Below are 16,753 nucleotides of genomic sequence, written 5' to 3' on the forward strand. Positions count from 1 at the left end.
TGCCTGTAACTGTTGATGATTTGTTTTCACAATTTTTAGTTTTCAAATGCCAAGTACATCCTGAGCACGTTCAGATACACGGTATTCAGCTTGTCAACTAAACCAGTACATGTGTTGACAGGTGAACTCTGGTCCAGTGCATTTAACACACAGGCACTGTGTTGACAAGCTGAATAGTGGGTGCTTTAACATGCTTTGGGGAGTAGAACAAGAACTCGCTGTTATCATCATAAGCTAAAATGGTGAACAACAAGACCTGGAAACTACCGGGTACTTTGTGAATCTTCAATGTAATGAAGATAAGATTCATTCACAAAGTAGTTTCCAGGTCTTTTTGTTCACCATTTTAGCTTATGACGATACACTTTATATAGAATTAAATAGATAAATATTACTTAATTAATCAATAAATAGGATAGACTGAAAGGGGGGGGGCAGGGAGCGCCCTCAAGCGACGGATCTTTCAGTCTAAAAATAGCATACCCAATACATGTAGTGAGCAAATCATCTAAACTTACAGCTAGTGGCTCGCTCTTTTGGGAAGTCTATATCTTCCATGCTATTTCATGTATAACTTGTAGGGACAATGTCAACACCTTTTGATAATATCTTTATTATTCTAGATCTGTAAAAATGGGAGATCTCCCTTTTCTTCACCATAACGTATGTTGAATTTACGGTATCACAACTACCAATGTAACACATCTATGTGAAATACATGGACATGACATTATTGTTGACAAATAAATTCTGGAATGAGATTCATTTGTCAACGATAAAGAACATAGCACACCTGCAGGCTATGGTGGCAAGCTGAATATTGGACACTGACATTATTTTGCGAGCAGAGCATCAAACTATTTCTTTTTCACGATTAACTGCTGGAAAATGTACACAAAGGCATAACAAGATTATACATATTTTTGGTTTCCAAAAAACTAACAAGCATTGAATGACAGAATAAACAAGACATTATAGACTTAATGAAACGATAACATTTATTTTTTTGATGAAACTCAAAATTCATACATTTGTACTTTTGATCATAAAACTGTTAAGGACACTTAAAGACACTTTATCAAGTGTTCCAACTACATAAAAAAATTAAATTGAAGCCTAAAACTCAGTCTTCACTATAAATCTATACAATATATATACAAATTTTAAATTTTTGAGATATTTACACGGCAGTGAAAATTTACATATTTGGCTTATCTTTACAACAAAATTCTCTTCTTGGAACCAATGCTGACATTATACCTGCTAAAATAATCGGTTTCTCTCTGGACAAAGTTGAACTTTAAGTTCAATGGTAGAATGAGCCCTGGGACAGATTACAATACTTTTTTGGTTAAACAGTTGGGGGGGGGGGTGGGGGGGCTCATTTTGAAACTCGTGGAATAAAATAAGTTTTTACTGGAAAGTTGGAGCAAAAGTTTAAGTCCTTCAATTTCTCGATGCAACTACCCTAAATGTTTGGGATTATTCTTATCAAGTTCACCTTCTTTCCATTTTTTCCAGTCTGCCCTGACAAATGACAATTACAAGACTGGGCTATGATTGCAGACTCTGCAAAGATCAAACATGTCTTGCTTTGGAATGTGAAGTTTGGTGATGAAAACATCAATAGATCCATATCGCTTTTTAAAGTTAAAATTAAAGTTCTGTATACAGAAGAAAGTTTTATTTCTTGATGTGTCTTAATGAAATGAAGGGTTTACAATAAAATTTTCATGCTAGAAAAAACGTCACTGAAATGTACTCAATAAAAAGGGGGAAACTTGGACTCTCAACATTGGCAGTGATAAAATTTCATCTTTCAAATGTGGGTGCTAAATTTCTTAGAAAAAATGTCTTTGAAAATAAAAAAGACTGACAGACATCAGTGTCTAGTGGGTTTTCAAGGAAAAATACATGAACATGATACATATGAATAATGTGATAAATGTTTAAATCTCTCAAGGGATAAAATATTGAATTACTTTGTGGAATGTTGTAGTACCAGCTTACAATCATTTCTGACCAACTTGTGACCTTTGACCTGAGATCATAATGGTCTTTTGCTTTCAAGTTGGTGAATCAGCTACACATTAACAGCCAGAATGATAGACATGATGACTAACAAAGATGCTTAGAAAACAACATGAAAAATTTATGCGGTTCATCATATGAACACAAACACTCGCATTAAATTAAATTAAAATCCTTGCTCTTTGGTGTTGTTGTCTGTGTATTTGAATAAACTATGGAAATGAATACAGTGAAACCAGGTATTTCTGATACCTCTCTACTTGCGACATCTAAAATGGACAAATATTAAAAATTAAAAACTAAAGAATTCAAAATTTTCAAGGTGACTTCATGTACAGTAGTTCACGGAGGAAATATGCAAATGATGAAGTACAATATTACATATAATCCAAATAAACTTGTATCAACTTTACTGATTGAGATGACAACTTCTAACCTCCTAGTTCAATGTCTGCTGTTCTATAATAGACCAATACAAATAACTGGGTTCAACACTACAGCAGCAGCGAGTGAGAGTGTTGATTGTAGTGTCCTGATTAAATAGAAATTTTCAAATGGCAAATACTTGTACATGCACGTTCATTCCATCTTTGATTAAGAACACCAAGACTTTAAAAAATGTCTTGACACATTTGTTCATTAAAATAGAAATCTAAAAATATTAAAGCGCAGTGGTCGTCGCGCTGCGCATCCTCCTGAGGGGGTCCCCCTCTGTTGTAAACAAATCCAAGAACGCCGCACATGTTACGGCTTGATTGTAATGTTTGCGATATTGTCGCTTGTTTAAATGGCGGCTGATCTGTCACAAGCGTACCAACTAACCAAATGTAACACGCAATAAAAGGTCAATTAATCTTAGTTGAATATCTGCTGAATATTGAACAATAATTGCACGCTGGATTGAGATCACATTTGCTCATGATTTTCTTGAATCAGTTGAATGGGGCTCGGCTACTGCTATCGCTCGAGCCATAGAGCTAGACGTACGCATGTATACGCCAACAGACTATCAACGACCGGGCTCTAGTTTTCGACATCGCTAGCAAGGATGAGAGCTTTCATTTCAAGAGGCCCGACAGGAGTACAAAGACAACAACCCAAACTACAGAAATCTACAGCTCGCAGAGCAATGCCCGCTGCAGCAAGAAGCATCTCTGCATCTGTTCCGTTCCGTGGTCTGTATGAACGTCAGTGTCAAACCGGTAACCGGGTATATGACGCGCTACACTCGGCTGTGGAGAATCCAACTCAACACAATGTTTACCCCGTTTGGGGGTGCAAACGAGAATTCCGAGTACAGGTATCAAGTCAAGCGAAGGACCTTTCATAGTTCTTCTTGTTATGTGGGGGTTATCTCACTTGAAAGAGGATTCAGACCTACCCGGCAATCAGGAGGTACAACAACGAAGTTTGCCCAGCACCGCTAGGACTACACCAGCTAGCGGTTGGATCACTGCCATGACCGTGCACAGGACCGGGGCACAGGATCTCTCGATACGTCTATGCACGGTGTAGCCGTGCAATTTCCTGCCAAATGCCGCGAAAACCCGCTCGTTTTGTCTATTGTTTCCTGTCATTTTAGTATTTCTTACCACGTAATACTAGGAGAAGTAAGACATGGTGATCAACAGTTGGTTGTGGGCCAAGTCGTCGCGGGCCGGTACGTTGTGGGACCGGATTCTCTATATCCGTGTATACGTCAACGCGGTGACCGTCTCCCAACAACATCTCCCGTGTCCTGCTCTGGCTTACCGATCATGGTCTTGAGTGTAACTTTTGTGTTAGGCATTGTGCTTGTTGCTGGTCTACATATATAGGCAATGTTGATCATTTTAGTTATGTATTTTCACTATACTGTACATAGCATTGTGTACAACCAGCGTGATCGCGCGCGATCAAAGCTTTTTGTTCACTGTGTCTGCGTGCAGTAAACTCAGCGACATAATGTGCTGAGTGTAGTGTCCCAATTTTCGTAGCTCTACACGAGTTTATAGATAGAAATACACCACTGAAGTTCGTTTCCGATCTTAATATTTTACTATTGCATGATGTTGAGTCTTACAAAGGCCTTAACAAAGTGGGGGACTGCTCCCATCTCACTCCTATTGAAGTTGAGAAGACTTATGTTTACAAAAATTTATGTTTATCAACAAAAAAATCACGCACGCGCAGCGCGACGACCACTGCGCTTTAAGTTTCCATTCAGTATATACACATATTAAAATTATAATAATGACAATATTATAAGATCTCTCGTGAACATTAAAAGTATCATTTATGTGTTAAGGTTTGGACAATTTGTGAAATCAATATGCATAGAATATTGAATGACCACACTCAAGTACACCATAGGGCACACTGAGTACAATACATGTATGCATGCGTCTTATGAAATGGATGGATCTCTCTGGCAGGTTTCAGAATTGAAAGAACAGTGCTGGGGAATTCTGTCAGTCAGCCTGACCTAAGAACAAAGTTGTGCTCACACAGCAAATGCACATGTTCTGAGATCTGAATGACTGGGATAATACTGACACTATCTTTCTGATCGGAACTCTCGGAAATCATTCAATGAAGACATAGAAACTATATCACTCAAGTTGGTTGACGTCAATTTCAATTGGCCAACTTATGCATTCTAAGGGTATAAAAACATCAAGTAGGTGCAGCATGTGTTCAAGTTCAATCTTTGTCGTTAGTTTTGTCTTCAATACATTTGGGAAAAATGTCACAGAACATGATTGCACTATTTCAAAATTCTGCTCCTGTGTTGGAAAGATTTTTTTAACGTAGCGCTCTTTCTAAGATTTTTATTCTGTCTTTATTCTGCTTGCATATGTCAGCAAATGGAGACATTCTCCAATCCGAAAAAGGACTTGCAAACTGAATATTCTTCTTTATTCTGTGAACATTTTATAAAAGAAAACTTTCATATACTGGCTTAGCCCTTTGACCCCCATTGTGCAGTGTGCAGGTCCAAACTGATCACTGAAATCAACAGGTTTGGACCAAACCATGGTGGTGAAAGGGTTAAACCAGACAAGGTGGGTGTGGAGATTTCAGAAATACAACTGTACTCAACAGGGAAATGATCACACATAAAAACTGCAATGATCTCTCATATAATGTATCTGTCTTCAACTTTCAATCTGTGATCAGGCTCATCCCCAGAGTACAGACTTGTCTTCCACCTATTCATGCAATGCCTTCACAGGAATATTTCCTTCCAGTGCATCTTGAGAGACCACATCTTCTTAGGCGTTTCATAGCATCTTCTAAAAAAGTATGAAGGAAGTTAAAATAAGGGTATAAAACAGTTCATAAGGAAATTCAAAATGAATGTCAATATTTGAATGTAAATATGCATGCTTATCCTTCTTGTACAGGAGAACATGTGATATTATCCATTTGGATTCTATTTTCATTTGCATGTTTTTTCTGCTGCAAAATGCTGACAATCACCAATGAGCTGCTCTTAAGTCAGAATGTTCTGGAACTCATACAATATTGCATCATTTACACGGTACAGTGTGCAAAGAAATCCTGTTAACGGGGCAGAGTACAGGTTACAGAAAAGACAGTGTTAAAAGAAGTGAATGCATGACACTCTCGTAAAACTTTCATTATATAATATCTGTAAGTTACAGTTAACAGATATCAGTACAGTTGAATTCATGTGATATGAATTTCAACAGTTACATTGTATGCTGCAAAGATTTTGATAATTACCGTATGTGGCTGTCTGTTTAAGAATTCTAATAGTGTGTGACTAAAACTCTGGCTTCGGATAAAATGTAGAGACTTGAAATGCGGTCAACATTAGGTCATGGACATGACAACAAAAAGTGGAATTTTTAAACTTCTTTTGAGAGTATCAGACAATAAGGCAAAAGTTTTGAGGCATGTCGAATCCCTGGGATTGTGATTTTCTCTCTTTGCTTGACACCTTGCAGTGACAATTCAGGTTTATTAATCTGCTTGAAGGGGCATGCCTGCATAATTCCTAAGGTAGCACATGCTTGAAACCAGACAGTTTTTAACTTTCGCTGAAACTTTCCTTGAGGAATCTTGAAATGTTCCTTCATAATCAAGAATAAACAACAGTGGTTTGTGTGCAAGGTTAACGATTAGATAAAAATAAATTTGACATTAAAAATGGTTGAATATCCTGAGAAGGAGATGTACATTTTTGACACTTACCTGCTTTACTCTGATTTCGTGTAAATCTTCAAGTGTAAACACCGGGGGTTTCTTCACCGCATCTAAGTACACATGTAACACTTGTGTACATGAACCAACATCACAAAGCAACCAGCTCTGAGAAAAGACTGCAAAAATACAGAAGTTATTGCAGTGACCTTGACCTCCTGGCATAGGCCTGAGCCTCTCTGCATTGTCTCTATTCAGAACAAGTTAAAGGCATAAATATTGCCAAGAAAGAAACATCTACTGTATTTCTTAAAAGTTCATGTGTCTTGCCCTTACAACAAATGCATACTAGTATTGCAATGGCAGCCGTTACAATGAACTCTGAAAGTTTTGGTAGAGAATTTCAAACTTGTCACAAAACCTGAAAGTACCTTTGTTTCATATCCTTGATCTCTGGCAAAAATTACACGATGACAGGAATTTTATTCTTTTTAGCCAAAATGACTAGACTAATGAGACGTGACAATGAAAACAAGAATGTTTGCATACAGTTACAATTATGTGGCACCACAGGATGTTTCACATTTCGCAGAGTCCTGAAATTTGATCACAAAAATATTCAATATTTTGTACAATAATAAATGCGGAAAACTGCGTTCAATGTATTTACAGAGTTACATATACGTGATGATATACATGTATTATAATAGTGAGATGCAATCAAGCAGGATAATAGCACTGGTCTGTATTGGTATATGCAAAAACAGGAAACAAACAATTTTGGCATTTTTTTGGCAAAGTTGAAAATTCGAGGAAACAATGTTTTGCATGGATCACTGGAGAGTCCTTAAAATTAGGGTTAGGTATATGCAATGGTTTCCTGTACACAAAGGTTTGGGTCAACTGATCTTTGCTTTTGCCTTCCATTCACATTTGGTTCCAGAGAGTGTACATACATATATAAATCTTAATTACCTTACTGCAGATACTGAGCACCAACCAATCCAGCACACTTGAACAGCACAGTGGCTTGCACAGCTAATTTTCAGAAGAGACCAGTGCCCTTCTTTGACTGATATCATCTACGTTTTCACCCACTCTGCGATTGGTACCTCTTCATCAGGCCGGCATTTCCGTGTGTTCTTGATATCACTTAGGGTTACCCTGAGCAGTGTGTGTTTGATGTCCGGGCTTTTATATATCTTGGGACTCTTAATGACTGGACTGACAGTCATCTTCCCAGATTCTTCTGGAGAGGAGACACAACATAATGAAAAGTCATTTATAGAGGAAAAGATATTGCTTGTTGTAGGAAACTCAAATTATCAATCAGTGAAGATCTGTACATGTACTGTATGCATCATCAGGCATCAAGTCACACATATCTGAATGGTACTTGACATCTTAACAAACACGCATTTCCTTGCTATTTGAACCATCAGTTGATTTTTATGACCCTACAACTTACATCTTGGTACTTTTGATGGTTTAAAATATTCAGATTTACAACATTTGTTTACAAGAATGATTCAAGGTTTTGCTTGAGTAACAGAGGCCATTGGGTAGAGAATTCAATTAATCCCTCTGGTGGTAATACATGTATGGTAGAAGTTTTAAAAATCAACGTTATGGCTTCATACTGACAAAAATTGAGCAGCTTCTTGAAACTTCCACACATCAAACTAGAGTTATTGCGCATGAGTTATAGGTTATGTTACATGTGACTTCCAGAATTTACTGTCAACATACAAGGACTGGTGAGAAGAATGGTGTGTAGTGTCAGGGTGCTCGGCGCGGTAGAGGGGAGTTGTGATTAGTTAAGACAATGGAAACTTTGTAGTGCTAGTACATGGCGTTTACCATGGCCTGCAAGAATTGGCAGCAGTACACCCTATCATAATACTACTATTCCCCGCCGTCCAAATTATAAGGTATTGCAAATCACTGTCCTCAGTAAACCAGCATGCAATAATCTCTAAAACTTACCCTCCAAAGCACTGAGAAGTTCCTTTCTAACTCTCCTGTAGTCTTCCTTGCTTACATGGAGTCTGATTCTACCAGCAAATCCCTCCTTGTCAGCAACTTTCTTGATTTCCCTGGTGACGAGAATATCTGTCAATTTTTTCTCAATGTTTCCATTCTGGCAATGTTGCCAGAATTTATCCAGTCCCTTCACTGACTTCTCAAGACCATCCACAGATTTAGTAAGAAGAGTGAACTTCAGTGACCCCTTTTCAATTTTGTCCACTGTCAGGCAGTATTCCCGGAATGCCTGTTTGATGAGTTCTATCTTATCTGGGTCATTCCCTTTCAAGATGGCTTCTTTCTCCATTTCGTACAACATCCAGGCCTCATCCAGGCGTCGTTTTTTACTCCTGACCACAATCTCTTTCTCTTCAAGCTCAAGTCTCTCCCTTTCCTGTTTCAGACGGTCTTGTTCCTTGTAACATTCCAGTTTGATCCGTTTCTCCTCTGTAGCAACCCTGGATTCTTCCCTGGTGCATTCCATTTTCACCCGTCTTTCCTCCACTGCAATTCTCCTCTCTTCAAATTCAAGATTTGCTGTGGCTTGAAAACCTACACAGAAAAAGTTTGAAAATATATATCATTTAGTGACATGACACTCATTTCCCAACCTTCTGCAATCCTGAAATTATGGCTGGTTCCCTAATTTTACAGTCATCAACACCTTGTCAACTTTGTTCACAACACTTTAAATGTTCTGATTTTTTGAATTCAATTTGAATTCTGAAATTGTGAATATTTTCACAACACTGCCAGACAGCTAACTGTAATGCACACTCAAATCTTGTTCTCATATTCACCATAGTTTTAATTTTCTAGGGCACTGCATTCTCTTTTAATCCAGAGTTACACATGCTAGTTTAGCTACCTAAAATTTAATATTTGTAATTTCAAATCCAAAATGGCTGCAAAACTTCATGCTAACTCTTGTGAGGAAATGTGTGTCCTGACACTTTCATGAAAACAAAGTGATGAAAACGGCCACTCTACTGTATTTTTTAATTGTCAAAACAAAGTCCGTAATTAATCCATTGCATGCATATACAGCAAAAGATGGCAAGATGGGAAAGACTTTCACTTATCTGAAAATCTGTCATTGACATGCATTCTACCCAAACTGAAAGCTGTAAGTACAATGACTATCATTTCAATTTAAACACTATTTTCTACAGAGGACGAACAGGAATACAGGATTGGCGGCTATTACTGTCCTAGGCCTGATGTCAATCTCTCAGCCAAACTATAAAAAACCCTTCTGCTTGAGCAATGACTGGGGTGAAACAGTCATACGCTACAAGAACCTGTGTTTAAGGAAGAGTGCACCTAAGGCACATATACAGTGCGTTTCACAGCAGCTGCCCCATGCTGGTATACTGTAATTAATCGACGAGTCGGTGGCTTTGAAATGTGTCCGTGATACCCAAGCTAATCGTACGTTGATTGTGTCCGTCTCATATGCTGAGTTGCAGTACCTAGGTGAAACGCACTGTATTTATATATTTGGATTCTAACATGTTTACAATTTTTAACTGTTCTGCCACTAACAGCTCGTGTTGACCCATTTTAAAACTGGAGAGTACATGTAGATGAAGTTATCATTGTCTGGTTTTTGTGTGAATGTAAAACTTTACATCTCTCAATGGAGTTAACATACCTGTAGGGATTACAGCCTTTTTGAATTTAAAATTCTTTCTCTAACATAAACATCTGCACAGTGACCTTTAACTTTTAGTTTTGAAAGTGAAAGTTCCCTTAGGGAAGTTTCACCCCAAATTTTAAGTTTCAAAGTGCTTACTTCCATAATGTATTCATTACTGAGCAGTGACACTCATGTACACTGAATATTATAAGAAAATTTCACCTGATATAAATTTAAAATGATACTGGAGATCTCTTGCAATAATTACCTGATTTTTAAATTCATGGGCATAAAAAATTAATAGTAAAGGAATGGATTTCACTATGTTATGTTACTGATCAATGAATTTAATTCAAACTACCAGTCAATTAAATGTATCAACTCCATGGATTATGTTAACATAATTAACATCATAGAATCTAATATGCTTTGAAAAATATCAACAGTATAGAACATACCAAAGGCCAGACTATGTTATTTGTTACACAGTTGTCTCTATAATCTGTATACAGGAAGATGGGAGTAACTGATATGCAATGAATGACTTACTAGGAAACTGTTCTCGCTTTCTCTTCCTGGATGACTGGAGTGGAAAGGCATCGCCCTCATCCGATGACATACTGGATGTTGATGTACCAGGGGCTCCAGCATTATCTGCAGAGAAATGAAAAATCCATGATATTAATTTTGATATGTTTCAGTAGTATGTATACATATTTTTTACAAATTTAAGGTTTCACATATAAGTTGTGTTCAGCAAAATTTAACTGGGAAAGAAGGAATAGGGTAGAATGCATCTCAGGGACATATATTCCACCCTCAAAAATTATTTTCTGATCTTCCACTTGTGGGAGCTCATTTTAAAGCACTTGGTGAAAGAAAAATTTTCACAGTCTTAGTTTTTCGAAAATCAAAAAATTTTATTTTTCTTCATAAAGTTAACACAGGGATTGCGGCCATTCTTAATTTCAAAAATATTGGAAAATCTTTGGTAATTTGTTTCTCTGCTTTACCAAAATTTGCACGGTGACCCCAATTTTTGATTTTGAATCAGAGTCATTGAAAGATTCGTTGAGGAAAATTTTAGCAAAAGTTTAAGTCTTTCACTTTTGAGGCGCATACTACATTGACAGTTTAAAATAATGAGAAATGATGAGAAATGATGAGAAACAACATTTTTGAAAATTATACTGTAAAAATCAGGTACAAATTGAAGTCTCCAGAAATCCTCTAAAAGACTAATGTAGGCCACAGAAACCTAGAAAGCCTTGGACTTCAATGTATTGATTCTATACACTTACCATGTACTCGAATTGCTGCCTTTTTGCAACACTCCAAGAATTTGTCATGTGACTCCGTGATGGCCTTGCTGTTCTGGAGCTGCTGTCTCAACTCCTTGGTTTTCTTGGCCACAACCTTTGGGTTTCTTATCACCCTGATGATCACGTCGGAGAATTCCTTGAGGTTGTTCTCATCATACAGAAAGTAATCCACAGAGTCGGCAAAGTGTTCCTTGAAAAACATGGCCAGGCAGCTGGATTTTGGAATCAGTGGCGGTATGCCAGCAGCTACGGCGTCAAGTCCCTCCATTCCGTATGGCTCATCCGGTCTCGCGATAAATAAATAGCTCTGTTGAAAATCCTTAATCTGTTCGTCTTGAGAGCCATAGGGTGAGTATACATTTGGATCCAGCTGTGATTCTTTGATGTGTTTGATTAATGATTCTTTAAGTTGATTGGCATTAAGTTCAGCGCTTCTCCGCACACACAACACTATAACTTCCACGTTCATTTTCTCGAAGAGTTCTGACGCCTTGTCTAGAGCGGCGGTAATGGCTTTATTTGACGCGTCCTCCTTTTCATCGCTCACAGCATTCATCAGAACTTGCTTGTTCTTTTTTTCAGTCAAAGTACTCACATCAATTTTTAAATCAAAATATGCCTGGTCCGGCCTCGGCAGGTAGAGTTCATGCTTTATCGGCTTTGCGCGGTACACCTTCTCATAATGGTTGAACACTTTTGGACCAACAGAAAATGCAAAATCAATCCTTTCCACATTTTTCAAATGAGAGCTTTCATTGTCCGGCCTTGTCACAGCGTGATTTATGAGAATAACTTTGGCTTGAGGAAAAAGTCTCTTGATTGCAAATGTGGCTCTGTAGGTTCCTGGGCAGTGGACGATGATTGCGCCAACATTTTGCAATTGCGGCAGTGTTGTGAAGTAGTTTTCTGGTGAGAGCAGCCATTTTATCGAGCTGTTCAAAGCCTGTTCTTTCTCATGATCATCCAGCAGGCCATCAGCCAATTTCGGAACGATAAGCTCCACACAATGTTTGGCAGCGTCGTTGATTTGTTCGGCGGTCGCCTGCAACACTACACAGTAAGTCTGCAGTTGTCTTTCCTTGGCTAGGCTGACGGCAAGCTGGCAGTTCAACGCTGCTATAGCATTGCCGGCTCTATTCCATGTCTCTGCTACAAGGACAACTGCATTCTTCATTGTGTAGGTCCTGCGCTGTGGGAACTACATCTGTCAGTAATAGAAGAGAAAACTGATAAATATTTGGTATATCCCATGAATAAATATATGTATGGTACAAAAATAAAAGAGAAATCAGTTAATATTATGACAGGAACTGTAAAATATAAATTCGATGTGAAAGTATGAGTGCTTCCAAATGCTACTGTGATAGGGTTTCATATAACATTGAAGGGTAGGGTATCAGGAGGTATAGACACTCAGTGGGCCAATGCCACTGAAACAGTTGTGTGCCATATCAAAATACAACTACTGTGCTGTGCTCTACTTTCTGGCCTGACCTTTCTTTGACCTGATCTGTCCTCTGTCTGACCACAATGTTGGCACAGATTCAAATTCATTCCCAGAATACTTTGGTTTACGCTTCGGAGAGCTGTAGGGACATGCAAGAGATGCAAATGAATGCAAACATGTTTATCTGGGTGGCCTTGTGTTGATATTAAAAAGTCACTTCGATGGTGAACAGGTATTTATGATATGTGATTTTAGAGTTGCCATATTTCTTTTACTTTCTTTCTCTCATCAGGTCTTCACAAATGTGCAATGGTAATATTACAAGTAAGGAACCGTCAACTTTGGCAAGTGAAATGAAATTTAGTTCTATATGTCCATCCAGTGTGGGAAACAAACTTGACATTGATCTAATGAATGAATTTATCAAAATCTAGTTAGCATTCAGTTGCAGTGATACACCCCCCTTTCCATATTGTAGTAGGATTGGGTTTCCCCGTAGACACAAATAATTTAGGGAATTCAGGGGAGGGCTTACATCACTTTAGCTAGTATTATTGTAATTTAAGCTGCATCATACATATACACTCTGGGTATAATTTCAACAAGTGACATCCTATTGTCCAACGATCTGCCAAGATATTACTTAAATCACATTGAATTCCAAGACAAAAAACTGGAAATACTGTCACATACCCCTTTGAACACTTGTTGCTGTCACGGTATCGCCAGGCAAAACCAGTGTTACCTTTGCCTTGGCAGTACTAGAAAATGTGGGCAGTTTTGGTGGATGTGGACATTTGTGATGCACAAGCGATTACTCTGTCGGTCAAGTTACAGTGATACTGATAGTAGTTGATTGCTGTAGTTCAGTTGCCCACAACTTTCCCCCGGCGATTTTGGGTTGTGGAGATACATTTCCCAATCCCCAAAATCAGAAAGTTGTGGGCTCCGGACGTGCAGCAAAGTACGTGTAACTGATAGCTAAGTAGGAACATGATAATATCCGTAGCCCTGACCGCAGAATATTGTGAGTTGCTGCTGATGAGAACACTGAAGCAGCCACACATTCGAGGACAAGTAGCAGAGAGTGAGACAACAAGTTTAACAACCAACACGGCACACGATACTACAGGCTCACAGTCCCAGTTCATCTTTATATGCTATAGCAAATCCAATATATGGTCTCATACTAACGGTGCCACAATGGTATCAAGAACTTCCCTTGGAGCGCTTGAAAACTGAAAATATATGTGGGAGTAGCCTTGTAACGTACAGGGAATGTTTTGATTAATGACAGTCGGAAGCCATACAATTACAAAACAAAATCGCAAACCACATATATCGTACTGTACTGTACATTGGGAAGAAAATGTGTAATATTGTGTCCATAGCTTGCTACCTACGGAACTGACGCCTAAGAAACGTGCAGAAAACATCAAATCCGGAGTGTCATTCCAGCGGCTGGAACGGCAAAGTTTACACTTCCCGAATTCGAACGCCCACGCATTGATCGATCGTCGGCGTCGGCGACTTGAGAGGGCAAACAACTGGACGTTTTATGTTATAGTAAAACGATTTTGCTAAATATTTCGAAATGTTGTAAATTTCTTGCATGCTCGCCTCTTGTAAAGAAATGATGCGTCAAAGGTTGGTGTTTAAGAAATAGTCCCCTGTTTCTTGCTTTAAATTTTGGCGTCCCTGCCCTGTTGACATGGTTGAGGCGGAGTTACAAACAAAATGGTGTCGAGTTCATAATGTTTGTAGGCCAATTCACCGTTTTCAAAACAATCGCACAGTTCTTGGTAGAGTCCAGACGGCGCAGGTGGCACAAGAAAGGACTAATAAAGGCTTCATATTTCTGCAATACGTGGAAAAAAAGATATTCACCTTAGAGACAGCAATATTGTTGCTCGCGCCAGACGATCAAATTTGACGTGCAGCAGGAGGACGCGATTGACTTTCGAAGGAGCGTAACGGCAGTGAGCGGCATGGAGGCCATCATCTCTTCGAGTAAACGTCACATTATCAAACCTTCGAAAAGCATACTGTTTCCAGAAAATAGCATGAGCTCTTTTGCAATGTGTCTACTGGTCGTTCTGTTTTAGCTACATCCTATATTCGTCGATCGATCTTCTTAAAATTATCCACAAACGATGAGTTCTCTGCGTATACCGCTGGCAATAGTGAGTATATAGCAAATTTACAAACATGGTGGCAGACATCACGTGATAAGAAAATCTAAATCCCATTGGCCAGTCCCGAAATATCCCGCGCGTGGCCTAGACCCTAGGTACTATAAATATGCAGATTTGCATGCAAACAAAGGCACAGAGTATTCAAACTTTACTCATCCAGTTTCTTTGCAGAGGTCAATGCAGGACGCATTTAATTTCCCCTCTCTTTTTCGCTTCGTGGAAGATTATTGAGAACTGAAATTGACAATTTGAAGGCAAGCTTGAAAACCAAGTTTATCTACTGTTTCACAGGTCGATCTTTTTTTAAAAGAACAAGATTCTTCGCAGAATCCTGCTGTATGAAATAAGCTCAGTTCCCGATTATGTTGTGTACGAGATTTTTGCGCTACCAAAATGATTGAGAAACGTCAGATCCAAAATTACCGAAGTGCATTGAGATGATGGGTTGTAAGGTGAAATTTGACGCCAACATAATCCTTTGATATCCTAAAAGAAAATGCGTATACTTTCAAAGTTTTCTTTGAAGATTGTAAAGTTGGTTCATGAGTCATTTTTACAGCAAGATATCTCACAAAATGGTTATCCCGCCAGAGCTAGTTGACTACAAATTTGCACATTCCCAAAACAGCAATTTAAGGGTTAGCCGTTTTACAGCCATTTATGATAGTTGTGTGTATTATTAATATTTTGTTTTGTTTTGTTATACAGAAATAGTTGGAGACTTTGGAATTGTCTCTCGATTCGCTTCCACGGTGATCTTTAATTAGTTGTAAAAATGGAAAAGAAAAACTGATCTAATAAATTAAATTTTTCGTTTCCTTGCACCTCATGTGTAGTCATGGGTAATTGGTGGAGCCCATCTACAACTTCCACAACTTGACATTCATTCATTCATTCATGTCATAACAATAATTAATTTGCATCAATTATATATTTTGTCTGTAATTTGGGTATGAATTTCAGTTTAGGCAATAAAATGCTGAAAACAGTATTTTAACATTTTAACATTTGAATTTATGACGTCATCGAGCCTTTCCGGTGGCCAAAATTTAGGGAGTAACAGCTAATTTTGATCTAGTCATACATGGGAAAATCTGTATCAAATTTGGCACTTTTATCATCCATGTAACGTTTTTTTGTTAACCACCTGACCTATAGAACGCGCCCGGGTAAAGGGTCACCTAAGCAGTACAATCTTTTTCCAATACAAAATAGGTAAATCTGTGTGTATTTATGTATGCTTGTGTGTGCAAGAAATTCGATTTTGGAATTTTACCGAAATGTCGATTCTCTAATGACACTATGAATAATTTTTTCCAATACAAAAATAGGTAAGCTTAAATCTGTGCATTTATGTATGCTTGGTTATTCATATTAATGTACTTAAGTAGACTAGGGAGGTTACAAATGGATGCGGATGAGTGTAGGAAATTGGATTTTGGAATTTCAATCGTACTCACACTTATCATCCTCTACATAATTCATTCTTCAACACGCAAGTCACTTTTCTGTACCTATAATATCTCCACTCGATCTCAATTGTGGCACCTTCAATATCCAGAAAACAGTGTAGCAAATAGTGTTGTTTATTTCAAACATTACATTCATGAATATGCAGGCAAGATTCAGAATATGAATTTTTTTCAATGCTATATCATTGAAACTAGAAATATACCAGTGTATCCAGAAATAAGAAGTGTACAAATATAGTGTGAAATTAGTTTTGCATGTACTTGAACTTTTAGGGGTGCCAAGAAATAAATACTGACTAAACATTATTTATTGCTAGGTATGCTTTTCACAAAACTGGTACAGAATGAATATTGAAAGTCAAGGCGACATTTTGGTATGACTCAGTGTAGCTGTGAATACCCTTACGGTTTGAAATAAGATACCCCAGGTGAAAATCAGCAAGCCGTAGATCTATAAATGACCCTATTTCAAA

The 16,753-nt window shown here is 38.0% G+C and overlaps 1 protein-coding gene across 4 annotated transcripts; it reads right to left on the reverse strand.

The window, feature by feature from the left end:
* Window positions 1–1,049: 1,049 nt before the first annotated feature.
* On the reverse strand, window positions 1,050–14,809 carry LOC139142732 (uncharacterized). 4 transcript variants are annotated; one of them, XM_070712839.1, is made up of 7 exons: window positions 14,501–14,809; window positions 11,146–12,370; window positions 10,394–10,498; window positions 8,167–8,757; window positions 7,156–7,429; window positions 6,232–6,359; window positions 1,050–5,306 (listed from the first exon to the last, which is right to left on the reverse strand). In XM_070712839.1, exons 2-5 carry the CDS (start codon window positions 12,338–12,340, stop codon window positions 7,263–7,265), a joined length of 2,058 nt encoding a protein of 685 aa, XP_070568940.1. In that variant the 5' UTR covers window positions 12,341–12,370; window positions 14,501–14,809; the 3' UTR covers window positions 1,050–5,306; window positions 6,232–6,359; window positions 7,156–7,262. The 4 variants fall into 4 exon arrangements, with proteins under 4 accessions (XP_070568940.1, XP_070568939.1, XP_070568938.1 ...); XM_070712838.1 differs by having other exon boundaries at window positions 1,050–5,303; window positions 14,388–14,809; XM_070712837.1 differs by having other exon boundaries at window positions 14,388–14,809.
* Between the last annotated feature and the right edge of the window lie 1,944 nt (window positions 14,810–16,753).

This window comes from Ptychodera flava, chromosome 10, assembly GCF_041260155.1.
Source record: "Ptychodera flava strain L36383 chromosome 10, AS_Pfla_20210202, whole genome shotgun sequence".
Lineage (NCBI taxonomy): Eukaryota > Metazoa > Hemichordata > Enteropneusta > Ptychoderidae > Ptychodera > Ptychodera flava.

Excerpts from the sequence above, each read along its gene's own strand:
- LOC139142732 (XM_070712839.1), bottom strand. The coding sequence starts at position 12,340 with ATGAAGAATGCAGTTGTCCTTGTAGCAGAGACATGGAATAGAGCCGGC. Across the intron at positions 10,499-11,145 it reads GGCAGCAATTCGAGTACATG|ATAATGCTGGAGCCCCTGGT; the intron begins GTAAGTGTATAG and ends ATTTCTCTGCAG. Across the intron at positions 7,430-8,166 it reads ACTTCTCAGTGCTTTGGAGG|AAGAATCTGGGAAGATGACT; the intron begins GTAAGTTTTAGA and ends TCTCCTCTCCAG.